The 21,968-nt window shown below is 40.4% G+C and overlaps 1 protein-coding gene across 1 annotated transcript in view; it reads right to left on the bottom strand.

Moving 5' to 3' along the window:
* Nucleotides 1-21,968, bottom strand: part of immt (inner membrane protein, mitochondrial (mitofilin)) — a 39,996-nt gene that overhangs the window by 17,842 nt on the left and 186 nt on the right. The window contains exons 2-7 of the mRNA XM_046405451.1: nt 8,498-8,565; nt 8,170-8,356; nt 6,161-6,308; nt 3,148-3,240; nt 2,664-2,825; nt 2,023-2,156 (exon numbers count right to left, since the gene is read on the bottom strand). Of these exons, the coding sequence (XP_046261407.1) occupies nt 2,023-2,156; nt 2,664-2,825; nt 3,148-3,240; nt 6,161-6,308; nt 8,170-8,356; nt 8,498-8,565 (792 nt within the window). The remainder of the gene's footprint in view (nt 1-2,022; nt 2,157-2,663; nt 2,826-3,147; nt 3,241-6,160; nt 6,309-8,169; nt 8,357-8,497; nt 8,566-21,968) is intronic.

The following is a 21,968-nucleotide window of genomic DNA, read 5'->3' on the forward strand; positions in this document are numbered from 1 at the left end:
AATTTAGCCCCAACCCTCCTTACCCGTTTAAACTTCGAATGACGTCTCCAGGTGAAACTATCGCAGAGCTAGAGGGCGACAAATAGAGCAATGTTTTGCAATTTTTCGGGTGTTTTTTCTCTCTCTTTTACCCCAGTTGCCCATCGTCTATGTGTCTCGCCCATCGGTTTTTCGCGATTTTCTCGAGAACCGTTTGTCGGATCGGAACCAAAAGTCATAGCACACTATTCCCGAAATGGCCGCACGTCGGATAAAAGTTTCAGGACACTCACGCAAAAGCTGCGGGCCTAGTTACGCGCCGAAATTTTGTCCGGAAGAAGGAAAATAAAAATAAGAAGAAGTATGAGCAATAGTAATAGTGGAACAATGCACTAGTACAAACAAAATTATTATTGCCCCCATTGGCCCCCACTTAAGCTCTATTGGCCCACTAATGATAATAAACTACATATAGAAAAACACTATGTAAACTAATGAATAAATAATCATATCACAAAAATAAACTTTCTAAATGTGGAGTGGGAGAATGTGTTCAAGACTCTTGCACCTTGAGGAAAAAACTGCTCCTTAGTCTGGTGGTAAAGTAGCACAGTGGATTCTTCAGTATCCTTTGTCAGAAAATAGCAGGGTGAGCAGGCTGGGGTAGGTGTTGTCTTTTACAATTCAATTCAATTACATTTCAATTCAATTTATTTATACAGCGCCATAGCACAACAAAAGTTATCTCACAGCCCTTTCCAATTAGAGCAGGTCCAGACCATACTCTTTAATTTAGTTTACAGAGATGTGTAGCAACAGCAATAAACACAGTGCTTGAGCAGTAAGAACAATATTACAATAACAATAATGATAGTACTAGTAGTAGAAGTGATGATATGTGATAAATTATGATAAATGATAATAATATAGAATTATAATTATAATATAGAAGTAGTCGGTGTCAAGCAGGACCACAACAAACATCATCCATGGGAACCTGCGACCTATTCTTTGGGCGTTGTGCATCACCTCACTAATATCACAGATCCTCAGTAGATATGTCTAAGTGATTTTCTGGGTGGTTTAAATCACTGGGTTAAACGTGAAAATATTCTACGGGTTTACCAAGGGCAGAGTGGAGAAGACCAGGTGGAGCTGCAGTACAGAGCTGTTGTTCACCGACAAGTCCAAGAAGTATGTGGTCAGGAACTACAGGTTTACAAAGCCAGTAGGCACAGGCTTGACATTTGTCTTTAATGCTGTACATTATTTTTTAGTAGCCAACATGGAGACTAATACTGAGTCATGGCCTGGTTGCTGAGAATCACTGCACAGTGCACAGTTCCACACCTCACCTGATGACTATCATTAAGACTTTCCCCCACGGTTACACATCAAACTAGCTTAGCTAGACCATAACCACAATTTAACTTTGGGCAACTGCTCCTTGTACCACTGCCATTTTAGTGGCAGTATGTACCAAAGACCAACATCAAGCTCCATTCTTGTCACTTCTTTCATCAGTTGACCTCATTTTTCCAATCATGTTATTAGTCCTATGTCCTGTAAACCACTTAATAACATTACCTAGCATGGATACACATATTAGGCTGCATACAAACTTTTCAGAGAATGTACAGATTTTTGCCATGGTTCTAGTCCATGTGCGTTCTCCCTGCTTTTCAGTATTTGTGGAGACTCAAGTCTGCACTGTACTTTATAGAATTTCAGGTCTCACTGGGGTATTGCTTCATGTTCATGCAAATAAATTATTTCAAGTGGGATGGCAAATATTAACTGATACAGTATATTGAAGTCTTCAGTTTGTTTTGGTAACCACGTTGTTGCAAAGTCCATGGTAATATGGACCTGAAATGTTCCCGACCTGATTAATATGCAATTTAACATGTGGAGTCCCAGGTCTGTGGAGTGTCTGCCCGCTGACCCTAGCACTATTTCTGAGCACTGTAAAGACATCTTTCCTGTAACAGCATTACTGTAATCACACCACATCCTTGTGCTCAATGCTAAAGTGTTCTGTACCTCTGCTTCCATTGCCTCCTTCAGTTTGTGTATGTGTTGTGTGATAGCCTGCAGGGCTGCCTCCTGAGCTCCAATGGCCTGCAGTGTAGCTTTTGCAGAGCTGGCCAGTGAGTCTTCAAGACTGGTTGATACAGCTGCAAAACAGTCAGGTACATGAACACACAGATAAAAAAACACAAGAGACTAACAGAGTGTAGAATAGCATGATGAGTTAAAGGATAACTCAGAAATAATAAAGTGGAATCTTCATATCTTCTTCTTAGACATGTAGGGCTAAAAGTACTACACTCAACTGGTCTTTCAAAAGTGCAAACAGTATCAGTTGTTTCCATGATTTAACAATATGAAGTGTAACATAAAGAAGACAATAAGTGTGAATGACAAGATGTGTGAATAACAATTATGAAAAAAATACCTCTGCAAGAGATATGTCTGCACACAGAAAAGTATTATACTGTATATCATAATCATGTTATCAAGATAGAGGTGCATCGTGCGTTTCATCAATCCTGATTGTGACAAATGTACTGTAACTGACAAATAAAGATCATTTCCCATGTGGTCACTCATTCTGGTATTCTGATACGAAATTGATTTTGTTATCTATGTGTATGTGTGAGTGTGTGCGGTTGCCAGCATACATGTTAGGATGTGCTGTTCCTCCTGGTCTTGTTGAGCCAATCTAGCGGATACTTCGTCGACTGGACGTTCTTTCAGTGGTTCTGTTACTGCAGGTAACTCCATGTCAGGGTCCACTTGTGTTACTGGGGTATTCTTATGGTTGTGACAGTCCTTGCACTCCTCTGAGGAAAACATGCACATGCGCTCACACACAAGCACAATGCAACCTTACTTTTGCACAGAGCACAGAGTTTTGGTACCAGGATAAATTCTGTATCAGTAAATTTTTCCTCTATAAAGGGCGACATTCAAACACTCAAATGAAAGTCATGTCAAAAGGCCAAATCTGAGCTCACAGTGGTTGTCACTAAGTCTGTGCCGATTGCGAGAATATAACAAATTTCAAGTATTGACACTCTGATTACCAATTACAATCATTTATCATCATAGACACTGATTTAAATGTCCAAATTGCTTTTACTCCAAGATGTTATCACAGTATACCTTTGACTGCTGCTGCCTCTGTGTCACATGGAGCAGGGACTGATGGGACCTCACTGATGGCTGAGATGATATGAGTTGCCTCTGTCGAAGCTTCTGGATATGACACAAATACAAAGAGACACAGGTATAGGCAGTCCGTATGTATTTAAGTATTATGTCTAAACACAGTTACAGTTGAAACCAGATATTATATACATATATACATACACTTCAGGAAAAAAAACACAAAAACTTTTTTTCTTTACTGTCAAACATTAAATCAGAGTAAACTTTTTCTGTTTTAAATATTAACATATTTGTTGCATTTGTTAAATGCCAGAATCAAGTGAGGGAGAATTTTAGAGATTTTTTTTAAATTACTTTTATCAGTCAAAAATTTACATACCCTTCCTTACTATTTGGTAGAATTGAACCTGTTTCACTTGGGCCAAACGTTTCGGGTATCCTTCCACAGGCTTTCTACAATAGTTTGCTGGAATTTTGTCCCACTCCTCTTGACAGAAGTGGTGTAACTGAGTAACTGTATTATTGAGCCACACTTGTGGAGGTCCACAAGTCTGTCTTGGTTGATTTCTCTTGATTTTCCCATGATGTCAAAGAAAGAGGCTCTGTGTTTTAGGTGTGCCTTGATATGTATCCACAGGTGTGCCACCAATTAACTCAAATGGAATCAATTAACCTATCAGAAGCTTCTTAAGCTCAGAATGAAATCATCTGGAGTTTTCTTTTTGTTTAAAGACACAATAAACTTAGTGTACGTATACTTCTGACTTTGATGAAAGTGATAAAAAAAAAATACATAAAAATTCTCCCTCGCTCAATTCTGACATTTAACAAATGCAAAAAATCTGTTAATATTTATTGATCTAAAACAGAAAAAGTTCACTCTGGTTTAATGATTGACAGTAAAGAAAACAAGAAAGAAAAGAAAGAACAACAGAAAAAAGTTTTTGTTTTCTTTCTGCAGTGTATGTAAATATCTGGTTTCAACTGAACAGATCTTTCACAAGCCCTTCAACTTGGGTCTGACCCATGTCAACTTTTAAACCAGTCTGATATTAAGTCAAACAATGGACCGGACATGGAAGCAGGGACTGATGGGACCTCACTGATGGCTGAGATGATATGAGCTGCCTCTGCTGAAGCTTCGGGATATGACACAAACACAAAGAGACACAGACATAGACAGTCTATGGCAGCAGTGGCCTAGAGGTTGGAGAAGCGGCTTGTGATCGGAGGGTCACCGGTTCGATTCCCCCACCAGACGGGCAGGAAAAATTTGGATGTGTTGGAGTGATTAATGTGAAAAAATAACCATTAACCATTTCAATTTTTAAACCAGTTTGATATTCAGTCAAATAATGGACTGGACAGTTGATAATAAATTTTATCACTATGTGCCTCTCTTGACTAAGCATTGAGCCATTATAGTATAGTGACATCACAATCCATCAGATTCTGGGATGAGCAGATTATTGCTCAGCAAAGTTAGTTAAAGGGGATTAGAAAATAATCATATTTTGTTTAAGTTCAACACAGTGTTCCAACTTTTTAGTATCAAGGTCGCAACTCTGAGATGTAAAAACATCATTAATATCAAGAACAATTAACCTGAGGTGAATAAAACTAGTGTTATCAACTTACAAAGCATACTGGCCTCTAATTCCCCCTCATCAAAAGCAATAAGTATATATATCAGCTTCAAAAAGGTGAGCATCTTGAAAAGACCTAATTTAGAAAGATGTCACTACCCTAGGACCCGAGGTAAACAACATTTCATTCAAAATATTAGCCAAAAGTTACATATTTCTGCCAAAGTCTACTACTCTGACTGTTAGAGTAGACAGACCTTGTGGATCATTTCCAATTCAGCATTAAGATATAATACCTTAATAATAATAATAATAATAATAACAAAAAAACAAGAAATATTCAGATTTTTCTTCAAAGCTAAGCAAAATGTCATTTATGTTCTCACAGACCTCCACTGTATTTTGAACTTGTGTCAGTAGGTGAGTATTTTCTATACTCTTTTATAAAGATAACATGGACAACTGACATTTTTAGAGGCAGTTAGTAAATGACTGCACTGAAACCAAGTGCAACAGTAAATATTGCTGAATAGTATTGCCCAACATGTATTTATATGTATTCAATTGTAGGGACAAGTTGTTAATGGGCAAAATTAGTGCAAAAATGAGCCAGGTGCAACACGTCTTCTAGATGACTGTTTGGAGCTCTCTGTGCTTTCACCAATACGGCACTGTCTTGACAACTGTCGGTCTGAACATAACTAAAAAGAATCAAGTTTGAGTATGACAGTGTAAACCAAACATGGATATCATGCTGTATGTCTAAATGAGGCAATCAAGTGTAGTGGTCCCAGCCATACGAAGCAGTAATTAACAAATAAATCAGAAAATGGACAGGGAATTTAGCGATATCCCCGCAGCTGTAGTCTTGAATTGTCTTGAAATACAATCATGGATCGTCTTTGTCTGAGACAAGCCAGAAAAAATGTGGTTGAATCAGAGATGAAATGTAGACCATCAATAAGTGATCTTAAGACCAGTCGAGATGAAGAACAATAATGTTTGTTCAGGTTAGGGGAAGAAGGTGGTTATGATAAATAGCAAATAAACTGTTCAAACAAAGTATGACAGTATCTGAGGTGATACCACTGTAATGAAAACTAGGCCAATAGTAAGGTTGTTACAACATCAGAATTTCACATCTAGATACTATACTAGTATTAAAAAGGATGCCTGATACCTCTTTCAATACCACAGGAAAAAGAAATAAAAATGTTCTGATGATCCCACAGGATGGGATAATTTATTTTCTTTCCTTGATGACATTTTGCAGCCCTCTAGTGTCCCAAAAACGACGACAAAAACGTGTCTCAAAAAGCAAAGTGGCAAGCTGAAATGAGCGACAGTAGTCAGCCAATAACTCAAAAAACAAGTACAGTACAGTGCATGACATATGAGCCTGAAACAAATCAGACACTTACCCTCTATGCTCTGCACAGGCTGCGTTACGATAGGACTTGTTTCATTGGCTGGATGCTGATCGAATGCCTCTTTCACTTTTTTTTCCGACTTGGCTTTGGATACCTTCACCTGTTTTTCCATCATAGAGGGAGGCTGTGCCAACTCAATCTAAAAAGCAAGAAAAGCAGCCATTTTAAGTGAGAACTGAGAGTCTCCAATTGTTTTTGTATACTGCTACATATGAGGTCCACAAGGACATGCTGGCAACACGAGGAAAGAGAGGCACTCTCAGATTTCTATTTTAATTTCAATTCAATTCAGTTTATTTATATAGCCAATTCCCAACAAAAGTTATCTCATGACACTTTCCAATTAGAGCAGGTCTAGACCAAACTTTTTAATTAAGTTGTAATACAGAGAACCCAACATTGCCCCTTGAGCAAGCACTTGGCGACAGTGGCAAGGTAAAACTGCCTTTTAGAAGGCAGAAACCGCAGAGCAGACCCCGGCTCAAGATGGGAGGCCATCTGCCTTGACTGGTTGGGTTGAGAGAGAGAGAGAGAGAGAAAGAGAGGGGGGGGGGGCTGGGGCGTGAGAGAAGGAGCACACAAGCGGAGATGCATAGCAGCAGTAATAGTACCAGAAGTATTGGAACTGTAGATAATGATAATGACAATGAGGTATACAGAAGGTACAGTACTATGGTGATTATGATAGCAATATTAGTAACAATAATAATGGTAGCAGCTGTAGCAGAGTAGTAACAGAATTAAAATAGATTATGACTAAACAGTAGTAATCGCAGTGAGTTTCGAGCAGGACCGCAGCAGGAGGTCCAACCATGATCCATGGGAACCTGCAAGACGAGGAAGCACAAGGACTCCAGGGAAGAAGTTGGGTTAGTGATATGCATTAATGGGACGTAAATGTGTGCAGAAGGAGAGGGAGAGGAAGAAAGATCTCAAGGTCCCCCGACAGTCTAAGTCTATAGCAGCATAACTAAGGGCCGGCCTAGGCCAGCCCTAACTATAAGCTTTATCAAAAAGGAAAGTTTTTAGTCTACTCTTAAATGTAGAGACGGTGTCCGCCTCCCGGACCGAAACCGGAAGATGGTTCCATAGTAGAGGAGCTTGATAACTAAAGGCTCTGGTTCCCAATCTATTTTTAAGGACCCTAGGAACCACAAGTAGTCCTGCATTTTGGGAACGTAGCGCTCTGGTGGGATACTAGGGAACTATCAACTCTTTAAGATATGTTGGTGCCTGACCGCTCAGAGAGTCAGGCACTATGATTGCACTGCACTACAGGCAGGAGGCATGCCAGTGGAGGCAGTTTGATGCTTTGGGCAATGTTCTGCTGGGAAACCTTGGGTCCTGCCATTCATATGGATGTTATTTTGAGATGTACCACCTACCCAAACATTGTTGCTGACCAAGTACACCTTTTCATGTTAACAGCATTCCCTGATGGCGATGGTCTCTTTCAGCAGGATAATATGCCCTACCACACTGCAAAAATGGTTCGAGAATGGTTTGAAGAACACAACGAGTCTGAGGTGTTGACTTGGCCTCCAAATTCTTGAGATATCAATCAAATTAAGCATCTGTGTGATGCCAGAAGAAGTCTGATCCACAGAGGATCCACCTAGTGACTTACAGGATTTAAAGGATCTGCGACTGACAGTTCGGTGCCGGCTACCACAGATTACCTTCAGAGCTCCATTGGAATCCATACTTCTATGGGTCAGGGCTGTTTTGGCGGTAAAAGAGGAAACTACTTAATATTAGATCAGGGGGCCTAATGTTGTGGCTGATTGGTGTATACGTGTAGATTTTGGTGAATAAAGCACTGATATGATGTTTAGAGTCAGGTAGGGACATACTTAATTCAAAGTAATTAGATTTACTTAGCAGCTCTGTTAATGAGTGGATTTTTCTTTTTCACATCCTTTTTTATTCTAAAAAGATTTCTAATCTAGATTCCAGCTAGCTTTCCACATCATCCAAACATGTTATGAATCCATCCTGACCTGTTTCTGTATGGAAAGGCTGACATCTTGAGAAGGTCCCAAAGCCAGACCAAACAGCCAATCGGAGTATGGAACATTGTTCTCCACGGTTGTTCTGAACTTTTGGTCCCATTTGGCATAGAGTATCGTGGCTCCAATGCCACCGCCTACTGTCACCAAGCCAGCAGCAACCACTTTTCCTGCACCACTGTGGTGGAAGAAGACAGCAAAAACACTTGAAGTCAATATGGTCTTGCTATCATCAAGAGGCCTGAATGTAATGTGTGAAATCGTTACATGACTCACTTTAAATTTTGCACAATTCATCTTTGTACTGTGTGTGTGTTACCTGGTCTCTCCTGCTGTGTAGTGCCGGCAGCTTTGCAGATTGGTAAGAAGGGTTCCCCTGAAGCTCTTCTGTAGATCAGGCAAACAGGTTTTTGAATTATTACAGAAAACAGAGAGACAGCAAGCTCAAACCTGACCTGCACGGCAGCTGCCATTGTTTGGAGCAGTTACAGCTGTTTGGGGCAGTTGCCATGGACTTGTCACGGCAGTTAGGATTGACTGTCACTGTTTGTGCATTATCATGAGAAGTTTAGAGCTTCTGCTTTTTATGCCAGAAAAGGCTTTAGTCATATTAATGATGATATAATAATAGCCTACTGATAGATGAATGGGTCATACACTTCTTTCATTCAGGAGAACCAGGAGTCCTGTGAGGAGGGTAGTATTATTTTAAATTCAGTTAATTTTGTATTTCCATTTTATTTTAAATTATTATTTTCAGCTATTTTCAGCTTTCAGAGGTGGTGCTGAGGGCAAGCCATGGAAAATGCTGCTATATTTGCATCCACTGCTAATGAGATGCTTAGCAGTGGATGTTTAATTTATGTGATTTTAAAGTTTTGTTTTCAAAACTAAGTCAATACATCTCTGGTGTTAAATTCATCAGGTCAATAAAATAAAGTAAATAAAGTTAATAATGCCAATTGTTGGAATGCTGAGGAATATAAATTCAATATAATTCAATTTTATTTATATAGCACCTACAATCAAAATTGTCTCTAAGTGTTTTAAAGAAACCCAGAGCCTGAACCCCTGAGCAAGCAGACAGTGGCAAGGAAAACCTCCTTTTCAACAGGAAGAAACCTTTAGCAAGGGACAACTATCCTGCTGATAGTCGGCCGGGTTAAGAGGGGGAAGGAGAAGTAGACAGGACAGAGGGGATGAAAGAGAGAGAGAGAAACATACGTGCAATAAGCATCATTCATCACAAAGGACAAACATGACAGGTTATTTTAATTGGAATGCTGTAAGACTATGTATTGTATTGTAAATACACTGCTCAAAAAAATAAAGGGAACACTAAAATAACACATCCTAGATCTGAATGAATGAAATATTCTTATTAAATACTTTGTTCTTTGCATATTTGAATGTGCTGACAACAAAATCACACAAAAATTATCAATTGAAATCAAATTTATTAACCTATGGAGGTCTGGATTTGGAGTCACACTCAAAATTAAAGTGGAAAAACACGCTACAGACTGATCCAACTTTGATTTAATGTCCTTAAGTCTCAAGTCAAAATGAGGCTCAGTAGTGTGTGTGGCCTCCACGTGCCTGTATGACCTCCCTACAACGCCTGGGCATGCTCCTGGTGAGGTGGCGGATGGTCTCCTGAGGGATCTCCTCCCAGACCTGGACTAAAGCATCCGCCAACTCCTGGACAGTCTGTGGTGCAACGTGGCGTTGGTAGATGGAGTGAGACATGATGTCCTAAATGTGCTCAGGCCAGTCCATAGCACCAATGCCTTCGTCTTGCAGGAACTGTTGACACACACCAGCCACATGAGGTCTAGCATTGTCTTGCATTAGGAGGAACCAAGGGCCAACCACACCAGCATATGGTCTCACAAGGGGTCTGAGGATCTCATCTCAGTACCTAATGGCAGTCCTCTGGCGAGCACATGGAGGGCTGTGCGGCCCCCCAACGAAATGCCACCCCACACCATTACTGACCCACTGCCAAACCGTCTCCAGACTCTATCACGTCTGTCACATGTGCTCAGTGTGACCCTGCTTTCATCTGTGAAGAGCACAGGGCGCCAGTGGCGAATTTGCCAATCTTGGTGTTCTCTGGTAGATGCCAAACCTTCTGCACGGTGTTGGGCTGTAAGCACAACCCCCACCTGTGGACGTCGGGCCCTCATACCACCCTCATGGAATCTGTTTCTGACTGCTTGAGCAGACACGTGCACATTTGTGGCCTGCTGGAGGTCATTTTGCAGGGCTCTGGCAGTGCTCCTCCTGTTCCAAAGGCGGAGGTAGCAGTCCTGCTGCTGGGTTGTTGCCCTTCTACGGCCTCCTCCACATCTCCTGATGTACTGGCCTGTCTCCTGGTAGCGCCTCCGTGCTCTGGACACTACGCTGACAGAAACAGCACATCTTCTTGCCACAGCTCACATTGATGTGCCATCCTGGATGAGCTGCACTATCTGAGCCACTTGTGTGGGTTGTAGACTCCGTCTCATGCTACCACTAGAGTAAAAGCACCGCCAGCATTCAAAAGTGACCACAACATCAGCCAGAAAGCATAGGAACTGTGAAGTGGTCTGTGGTCACCATCTGAAGAACCACTCCTTTATTGGGAGTGTCTTGCTAATTGCCTATAATTTCCACCTGTTGTCTGTTCCATTTGCACAACAGCACGTGAAATTAATTGTCAGTCAGTGTTGCTTCCTAAGTGGACAGTTTGATTTCACAGAAGTGTGACTGACTTGGAGTTACAGTGTGTTGTTTAAGTGTTCCCTTTATTTTTTTGAGCAGTGTAAATGGCAGATATATGGGTACTATGGTTCTCAATGAAAATAACACTCCTCACAGCTAAAATTAAAAACACTAATTCTAATGAAGTGGTATTTTCCCTTTAAACCTGTGGGTTTCATGTCACATGACCATGTAAAATGGTATCACACCAACCTTTTGCAGGTGAGTAACTTTTGCACTTTACAGTGTTAACTTTTACAGTCGGTTTTTGCATTTTGCACATGTTCATTAATGCTCATTAACACTGCCATCATGTGGCTACCTAATTCAAAGGGAAATATGCATATTGACTTCACTGAGTGCAAAGTAGATATTGTTGGTCTTGTTATTCTGTTACCAGGTAAGAAAAGGAAAATGCTTGTCTTATAGTGCTTGAATAAATTTGCCTCCTGCTTTGTGATGTTTAACTGCTGAGTCAGCTAGTCAGACGTGTATGCATGTGCTGATGAAATCCATTGCCTAACAAGCGAAGCAGCTCCCTCACCATTTTGCTACAATGGATATCATGTGCCACCACACACCTGCCTCACCTGTGGCATAAGCAAGGCTTGGTCTGACGCCAGAGGCAGGATACTTGCCACTTTCACGATAAACATTAAAATATTTGCCCTTCGCCAACCTGCTTTTCCTGACTTTCTCAAGAAGATTTTCTTTTACTGAATTTTCATAATCTGTCGATACACTAAAATGGTGTAGCTGCTGCTGGAGTTGGGTTAAATTATGCGGGCTTGGGGGAACATGCTAATTATAGGACAAACAACAAAACATATGACAAAAAAAAAATCAGGAGATTATAGATCATAGATCATGACAGATTTATCTCTCTGTATAACACTGTATAGTTCAATACCACAAGTGTAAGGTCTATAATAAATAATAAATTAATAAATTCAGTCTGAAGTGCCACTTAAGTATAATGCTGTTTCAACAAGAAAAAAAATATTTAAAATCTCTTTGAGTTTATGGTTTTTCAGAAAATATAGTTTTTTGCCACCTTGCACTTATGATAAGTCCTAATATGAACACTGAACTTATGCATGTACACACATCTTTTTTTCCCACTGAATTCCTTTGCCAAAATATTGTGTGTGACCATTTTTTTGGCTAGGCATTGTATGTTTAAATTCAAACCCACAATAGAACTGGAAGCACTTTAAATCTGAACAGGATGTAGCACGGTCTATACACAATAATGTAGTATATACTGAAAGTATAATGCCAATAATTTCAGTTACACATACAGTGAGTATTTGCAGTTTTTCTGCGGCAGCGATTTATTCAATTAACTTTCCCGAAGGAAAAATAACTGACCATTCTCCAAATTAAATGTATTTTGCTGCATTTTGTACGTTTTATTAATTGGCAAATGGGTAAGGTGGGCCTTTTTTGTTCCTTTCCTAATGTTCAGATTAATAACGAAATGTAAAGGTTGTGGTACTTGTGTTTCACAAAGATCTGAGCTTCTGAACATTATAAGCTTGAACACAGACATTATGGATGCCACCCTTCCTACCAATGTATCCATTTCAACTGTCCATGTACCTGCAAGACTTGGAATGTGCTTTTGAGCCACTTGTCAAGATGTCATCAACCACACTCACAAACAAAACTCACCACATTTAAGTGTCTCTTATGCAACTGGGTGGCTGACATATAAGCCGGAAAAATGTTTTTTAAAAAAACTTCAAATATTACCCCGGAAAATTATTTTTTTGTGTTGTTATGACTCTTAACTTTCCAAATATATGTGTTCTTTTAGAGTTTGAATTGAAATATGCATTTTTTTTATCAGTTTGCTCTATCAGTGCCTTAAATTGTCATATGGTGTGACATGAAAGCTATTTCACATAAAGTGAAAACGAGGTATTTATTTTTATTCTAACTCACTTCATCAAACATTTTAATCATGACTGCTTTGATATTTAACATTTCCTTGTGAAAATTTCGTATATTTCGGTTTATTTTTCAAAATCATCATGCAACGGAGGACATTGCTCCTCAGTCTTTTTAAGCTATTTTAGATAAATTCTCTTAAACCTTGTAACAACAGTAAGAAATTGCTTGAGACTCTTGCTGATACTAATTTCCTTGTGTTCTATTGATATTTTCATGAATTACCACTAACAAAGACTTTTTTTGTCACAATTGTGAACATCACACTTGTGACATTAGTGTCACACTATATGATAGATATATAGATAGATCGATACTTTAGTGATCCTGAGGGAAATTCAAGATAAACTGCTAAACCACACCACAATATACAAAAAGTGTCTTAAATGTATTTAACACACAAACAGCTGAGGAAACAGGTCACACATGAATTTCAAATATAGCATTCACATAACCTTAATGGTTCAATATAAACTCCTCTTAACATTGTGTATTCAGTAATAGTTATTAAGACATATTATTATTATTATTATTATTATTATTATTAAGGCATTCAGGTCACTGAACGGCTTAATTTTTCCTTTTTGTTTCTTCTCTTCATACCTGTTAAAGGAAAATATATAATGACTAAGATTTTTAAACATTTAATTTCAGATTCACTATCATAGTTACAGTAAGCAGTAGTAATAGTTTTCAGAATATTACTATGCTGGTTGTGGCCTAGACTTTCAACCTCCTATAGTCTGTCCTATGTGAACTGGCATGATCTATTTACTTTTCCCTCCTTTCCCTGAGGACTTCCTCTCTCCTTACAGGGTCTGCATTCAGACTTTCCTTGCACTTGTGTGTCCCCTCCTTGATGGACATATCTGCCTCACTCTGACAACAAATGCAGGAAAAAGATCTTTTAATATTATGGGAAACTAAAATATAGCTGCATGAAATATAACATTGGAAAGTGGATTATTTATCATATGGATTTTTTTTTCGATCAGACTTTTTAAATACATAAATATTCATGTAAAATAAAGTGAATGTCATATGGTGTGACAGATAAGATAATCCTTTATTAGACCCATAACTGGGAAATTACGTTACAGCAGCACAGGACACAGAACAGGATATAGAGGGTGAAAAGCATGCAAGAATAAGGGAAGGATGTACATTCAGAAAGAATAAATACACAGGAAACAAGTACCTGCATCTGTTTACAGTACAGAAAAGAAAAAGACTATTTACACCAAAGTCCCTCAAGTTATGATTAGTGGATGGATTAATTATTGTACAGATTTGTTTCAGGGACTAAGTATGTAAAAGATGTGTCACATGGTGTGACTTGGAAAAATCAGTCACACCATATGACACAGTGTCACACCATATGGCATTCTGATCAGTTAAGCTAATTTATTAGCAAACTAAAAACAGCTAGCCAATAGTTACCATGTAATTAGTCACATGGCAGCAATGCTTTTTAAGAATTAATAAGTAAAATCTGTGAGAAATATTGGCAGCACGGTGGTGCAGTGGTTAGCACTGTCTCATAGCAAGAGGGTCCCAGGTTCGAATCCCGGTCTGGGCCCTTCTATGTGGAGTTTGCATGTTCTCCCTGTGCCTGTGTGGGTTTTCTCCCGGTACTCCGGCTTTCTCCCACAACACCAAAAACATGCACATTAGGTTAATTGGCTACTCTAAATTGCCCCTAGGTGTGAGTGTGAGAGTGTGTGGTTGTTTGTCTTTGTGTGTTGGCCCTGCGATTGACTGGCGACCAGTCCAGGGTGTATCCCGCCTCTCGCCCGTAGTCAGCTGGGATAGGCTCCAGCCCCCCCGCGACCCTGACGGATAAGCGGTATAGAAAATGGATGGATGGATGTGAGAAGTATTTATTTTCTATGCAAATAAGACATTATTTGCATAGAAAATAAATATTTCTATTTCTACACAAAAGTAGAAGTAATTTTTCACACAAAATATAAAAATAAGAAAGTAATATATAAAAAAATAACAGTATATACATATAGGGAGATAACGGCAGATAAAGTGCAGACTAACCTAACCTAACCTGGACAAAACACTCCCCACTTTCACTCAGTTTGTGAACTGTCCTACCAGAGAGGGAAGAACAATTGATCTGCTGTATGCTAATGCAAAGGATTGTTACAGCTCTTCCCCCCTCCCCCCACTAGGCAGGTCAGATCACAACCTGATCCACCTCTCCCCCTGCTATGTGCCTCTCGTAAAGCGGCCAATGAGACACTCCAGGGCTGTTTTGAGGTGACAGATTGGCAGTTGCTGCTTAGTTTTAGTCAGTGACATATATTGCAATCTCAGTTCTCTTTACATCAGTCTTCTCATAGTGAATTTGAACTTTAACCATACTTGTATGATTAAAACTGATTCTGAATGAAAAACATATCAAGATGGTGCCGAGGACGGACGCCCTGGTGTTTTGGTGTACTCTGTTTTGTCTGTTTGTGTAAATATTGTGTGTCCGCATGCTCTTACACCAGAGAAGAGCTCATGAACATCAGATATTTCACACACGTTGACTTATCTCTATTTTATTAGCATCTGCTGCAGATGTACTCCGCATTTTAGTCAAAAAAGTGAGGCGCTGAAGCAGAGGAAAGCGAGCTGGTGCACCTCCGCAAACGCGGAACGCACAGACTGTTACCTGGAATCTTTCTCTCTAATGCACGCTCACTCTGCAACAAAATGGATCAGCTGACACTGCTGATGAGAAATAACAGGGACTTTTCTTCATCTTGTGTTTTGTGCTTCACGGAGACGTGACTTTGTGGACAGATACCGGACTGCACGCTGCAGTTGGAGGGATTCCAACTTCTTCGAGCAGATCGTCACAAGGAACTTTCTGGCAAAACTAAAGGTGAAGGTGTCTGTTTTTACATCAACAGTGGCTGGTGTACTGATGTGACTGTGATCTCCCAGCACTGTTCTCCTGCTCTGGAGTACTTATTCATACACTGTAAGCCTTTTTACTCTCAGTGTGAGTTTGCTTCATTCATTCTGGCCGCTTTTTACATCCTGCCGAGTGCGGACGTGCACGAGGCTCAGCATGTACCCGCCGATCAGGTACTGCGTGTGGAGAAAACATATCCGGACTCCTTAGTTATTGTCCTTGGCGACTTTAATAAAGGAAATCTGAACCAAGAGCTACCCAAATACAATCAGCTAATCAAATGCCCGACCAGAGAGGAGAACACACTGGATCATTGTTACACCGCAATAAGCGGAGCATATCGTGCAGTGCCCCGCCCCACTCTTGGTCTATCTGACCACGTCATGGTCCACCTGATTCCCACATACAGACAGAGGCTGAAGCTCGCCAAACCTGTGGTGAGTACAACTAAAAGGGGGACCAGCCAGGCTGTGGAAGAGTTTCGTTTATGTTTGGATTCAACAGACTGGGACGTGTTCAGGGCTGCTGCGGATAGTCTTGATGAGTATACACACACTGTAACCTCATATATCCAGTACTGTGAGGACAGTATTGTGCCAACACGCACCAGGGTAAGTTTTAACAATGACAAACCCTGGTTCACAGCTAAACTCAGACAGCTGAGGCTAGAGAAGCAGGCTGCATTCAGAAGTGGGGATAGAGACAGCTACAAAGAGGCCAAGTACAGGTTTAGCAAGGAGGTGAGAAGTGCTAAATCACTGTACTCTGAGAAACGTCAACAGCATTTCTCAGCTAATGACTCGGCCTCCGTGTGGAAAGGGCTTAGGCAAATCACCAACTATAAGCCCAAAGCCCAGACGGGGATGAGTCTGCCTACAGGAGGGAGGTGGACCATCTGGTGTCCTGGTGCAGCAACAACAACCTGGAGCGGAACGCCCAGAAGACAGTGGAAATGATCATTGACTTTCAGAATGTGCCAGCTCCATCGCACCCCCCCCAACCCTGACAGACACCCCCATCTCCATGGTGGACTCCTTCCGTTTCCTGGGTACCACCATCACCTGGGGCCTCAAGTGGAAGCTGACCTTCAGCTCCCTCATCAAAAGAGCTCAGCAGAGGATGTTCTTCCTGCAGCAGCTGAGGACACTCAAAGATGATGGTTCAGTTCTACACGGCCATCATTGAGTCCATCCTCACCTCCTCCATCACCGTGTGGTACACTGGGGCCACTGCCAGGGACAAGCACAGACTGCAGCGTGCTGTGCGCTCTGCTGAGAAGGTGATCGGCTGCAGCCTTCCATCTCTCCGAGACCTGTACATCTCCAGGACTCTGAGGCGTGCAGGTCGGATCACAGCTGACCCTTCTCACCCTGGACATGGACTCTTTGAGAAACTCCCTTCAGGCAGGAGGTTACGGTCTATTCGGACTAAAACCTCACACCACAAGAACAGCTTCTTCCCCTCTGCTGTTGGACTGTTGAACACCAACTGACTAACATACTGCTTTGCACTTTAGTTACTTCAGTAAAGTGCACCCTGTACTACCTCACTTTTGTACTACCTCCAGAACCATATTTATTTTACTTATCTCATTTTCTTTTGTTTTACCTTATTCTATTTTATTCTACTATTATATGTTACTCGTTCTTACGTTCTATGTATGCACCAATCACCAAGACAAATTCCTAGTAATGTGAAACCTCTTCACTTACATGGCAATAAAGTCGTTTCTGATTTCTGATTAAAAGTGAATTTGTGAGTTAAATGTTTATAATGAGAAAAAAATTTTAAAAATATATCTGGAGGAGCTGTCTTAAGTAGCTGCTGGACATTGTTTTAATTTTTTACATAACTAGAACCCCAGTGTTTTTGAGATTTTGGAGAATTATGTAGTTTCAATGTACTAGTTTCATCTGAATAAGATTATGACAATTAGTTGAAGTGCTGGAAGCGAAGGCAACCAGCTATAGAGTATTGAAGACGTTTCACCTCTCTCCCGAAAGGCTTCTTCAGTTCTGAGACAGATGGGGAGTTCCAGGTATTTAACTTCTAGTTGGGTTGGTGGTGGTCTTGAGGGTCATCGACACTTCATGCCATCATGTGAATGGTTATGGTCACGAGTCAAGGTGTGACTCATTAGTGAGTCGTTGTCCCACTCCATCATGTGAGTCATTACGGTCACGTGAGGAATGGCGCAAATGGGGGTAAAACCGTCTGGGGAGGGATATCAATGCTATAGGTGGCTAAAAGTTGGTGTTGTTAGCCACCACCTCTGTTCAACAATGGTTGTTCTATCTGGACATAGACGGCCTCTTTCACAACTCTCTCAAAGCACTGGTCTTCTTTGTCCAGAATGTGAACATTTGAGTCCTCAAAGGTGTGTCCCTCATCCTTGAGATGCAGATATACAGCAGAGTCTTGTCCCAATGAGCTGACTTTCCTGTGCTGTGCCATGCGTCTGTGGAGTGATTGTTTGGGTTCCCCTATGTAAAGGTCTGAGCACTCCTTGCTGCACTTTAACGCATATACCTTGTTGTTTAGGTTGTCAGTGGGTGTGTTATCCTTAGGATGGACCTGTGTTTGTCTGGGGTATTGCTGGGTTTCTGTGTGTGGACATGTTGCGCTTTGAGAAAATTCTTCTGAGTTTCTCAGACAACCCAGCCAAGTACAATGGAGGCTGTTTCCATAGACAAAAGACAAATGTGCCATGGGTTCACTGGTGTCATGCATTGTGGCCAACCACTACATGGAAGAGTTTGAACGCAAAGCACTGAGCTCCTTCATTTTCTAAAAGCGGCCACACCAGCGACCATAGTCAAATGTATTCCTGGGGCCAGAGCATGCAACGTGGAATCCTACTTGAAACTGCTGGCTAAGGGTAAGCATAAATGCAGAAAGACAACAAAACCTGTTGGTGGTAATGACACCCGACTGCACCAGTCGGGTGTCATTAAAATTAATGTTGAATCAGTGTTTACATTTACAAAAACAACATTTAACAGTCTTCCCCCAAAATTCTGTTTTATCTGACCTTTGTTTTACCACTTTGAATTTCAATTACCTGACTACAAGCCACCACAAAAAAAATTCCTACACTAGATGAGAGATAACATATTACGAAAGGTATACTTTATGTATTTACTGCAGCACCACATTTCAGTATAACCGAACACTCCAATGCTAAGGAACAGTCTCATCCTAACTATAGTCCCTCTCAAACTGATCTTTTTTTTCTTATGATTTTGTGCTGCAAGCTCATTGAGAACTTGACTCTATTGCCCCCCTAAAAAAGAAAACAATACAGCAAAAGAGATTAGCACCATGATACAACTCCGAGATCCGCAAATTAAAGCAAAACACACAAAAACTCTAAAGAAAATTGCTCTCCACCAAACTAGAAGAAATTCGTCTAGTCTGACACCACAGTCTCAAATCATACAGAGAGGCCCTATGGAATACCAGAGCAGGTGTTAATTGAAGAAAATAAGAACAACCCCAGGTTTCTCTTCAGCACTGTAACCAAACTGACAGAGGGTCACAGCGTTATTGATCTTTGTATTCCTGTAACCCTTCTGAGTAAAGATTTTATGACCTTTTTAACAAAAAACTTTTACTCAGACAAAATTTAACACCTCCTAACTTCAACTGGCACTGACCTACCTTCAAATGCAGAAGCCTTGGAAAGAACTGTAGGACCAGACCATTATCTAGACTGCTTTTCTTCTTCACCGATCTCTTCATCTAACCAACAACATGCCTCTTAGACCCCATCCCACCTAAGCTGCACAAAGACGTTTTACCCCTACTCAGCATTTTCCTACTAGACATGATAAATCTGTCTCTAATAACAGGCTACGTACCACAGTCCTTTAAAATAGCTGATCTCAAATCTCTCCTTAAAAAGTCTACTCTTGATCCAGAGATTTTGGGCAATTATAGACCGATATCTAACCTTCCCTTTCTCTCTAAGATCCTTGAGAAAGCAGTTGCTAATCAGCTACATGACTTCCTACATAACAGTGGTTAATTTGAGGATCTCTGGTTTTAGACCTTGTCACAACACAGAGATGGCACTGGTCAAAATCACAAATGATCTTTTACTTGCATCAGATGAGGGCCTTATTCATATCATTAGACCTCATTGCTGCATTTGATAAGGCTGACCATTATATTTTATTAGACTGATTGGAACATTTCATTGGCATTAAGAAGACTAGATTAAGCTGGTTTCAGTCTTATTTATCAAATCAAAATCAGTTTGTTCATGTTAATGATGAATCCTCCTTATAGACAAAAGTTAGTCCCCCAAGGTTGTGTGCTCAGACCAGTATTATTCCCCCTATATATGCTACCCATTGGTGAGATTATTAAGAAACAATCAATACACTTTCACTGTTACCCAGATGACACACAATTATATATATCAGTGAAACCAAATGAAATCAATCAGCCAACAAAACTTCAGGCATGCCTTAAAGATATAAAATCCTGAATGACTTGTAATTTTCTACTTCTCAACTCAGACAAAACGGAAGTTATTGTGCTGGGCCCTAAACATCTTAGAAACAAACTATTTGGTGATATAGCTACCTTGAATGGTATTATCTTACATGTTAATTAGCTTAGGTCACAGAGAAAGCTCCAGTTCATTCCTGCTGCCAACACACGTACTCTGGTTCATTCCTGCTGTCAGAACAGACTGAAACAACATGTGTGAGACGCCAGTCATTATGTCAGCTATAGGTGAACGTCATTTTTATTTAAAAACATACACTGCATATGACCATCACAGCGCTTTTCAGGTAGGCAGAAAACTTGACTTGTATGTTTAGTTTATATAAGGAGAGAGTGGCCACTAAACTTGCTGACTGTAGCTTAAACAAGTAACAAAAGCAAAACACAAAATTTGCTCAATCACAATGCTTTGCTTATACATGGTTTTATTTGTTGTTAAGAACTGCTATTAAATGATTGTTAACTGACCACTAGGCTGAGGGTAACTGATGTCCCTTTTTTGGTGTGGCTGCTGTCTTTGGGCCAGCTTGGACTACTTAACCTTCCTGAGTCTGAGTCTCAACAACCTGTGTTGTCATTATGTGTCTTCTGCTGATCTCAACCATGCATCTTCACAGCACAGTCCCAGTATTTCTGGACAATCTTGAGCACTGATGCCACAAAGTCTCAATCCTGCAAATGAAGGTTAACCTGGAGTGTGTATGAAATGAAGGGTGATTGTTGAATATGTGAGATAATTAGCCCTAAATTTACTATGACCTCCATTATGGACCCCTGGCTATGATAACAGATAACAATGTATACAACAGTCAGGCTCTAGTGGTGTCAGATGGCTGTCCTATGTTTCCACTGTGATGTGTGAAACTAACTATTCACAATTACACAACTCAGTTATGTTTATCTTATATCACATTATTTCAAGAAATTAAGATCACTTTTACCATTTTTACTGTTACCATTTATGTATTTACTACTGTTTATTATTCTCATTGCGCATATATGATAATGCTAACTAATGCAGTACAGTGTTAGGGGTACTGATTGAAAATGAAGAAAAGATGGAAAACGGGACAGTGAAGCAATACATCTCCGGTTAGGGCTTGCACCCGCCGACCATCCGTAGAAGCGTAAAGCTGACGCAAGTAAGGGACGCTTTCTGTGCTCCGATGGCTCTGTTGCCACCGGGACAACGGGTGGAGGAAGACGAGGAATAAGTGGGTGGTTGAGCCAATAAAGCTGTTTGTCACAGTCGAAGCTTTTAAAATGTAGATCTTGCAAACAATTTTAGGTTACCAAACGCTGAAACGAAACATTAAGAAAAGTTTCCAAAACAACGCCCAAGGAACGCTTGCTGTGGCGTCCAGCAAATGCTACCTCACCCCCAGGCACCGTTTGTAGAACGTTCCCCGAACGTTAAAGTATTTAATGGGTCCCCATTTGAACTTAGCTCAACTCGTTAGCTTGCTCATATTCGAAATCATCCGTCTCTGGAAGCTGATCTGCAAGCACTAGGCATTATTATTATTATTGTTGACAATTTAAACAGTAATGTCGATTCAATAATTTATTATTAGGTAGTATATTATTGTTAACAATCCCACCTTGAGCCCGACTGCGGGTCACTGAAAGAGAACACGCCAATGCTAACATTGTAGCTCAC

The sequence above is a fragment of the Scatophagus argus genome, chromosome 12 (genome assembly GCF_020382885.2).
Source record: "Scatophagus argus isolate fScaArg1 chromosome 12, fScaArg1.pri, whole genome shotgun sequence".
In the NCBI taxonomy this organism is placed as follows: domain Eukaryota; kingdom Metazoa; phylum Chordata; class Actinopteri; family Scatophagidae; genus Scatophagus; species Scatophagus argus.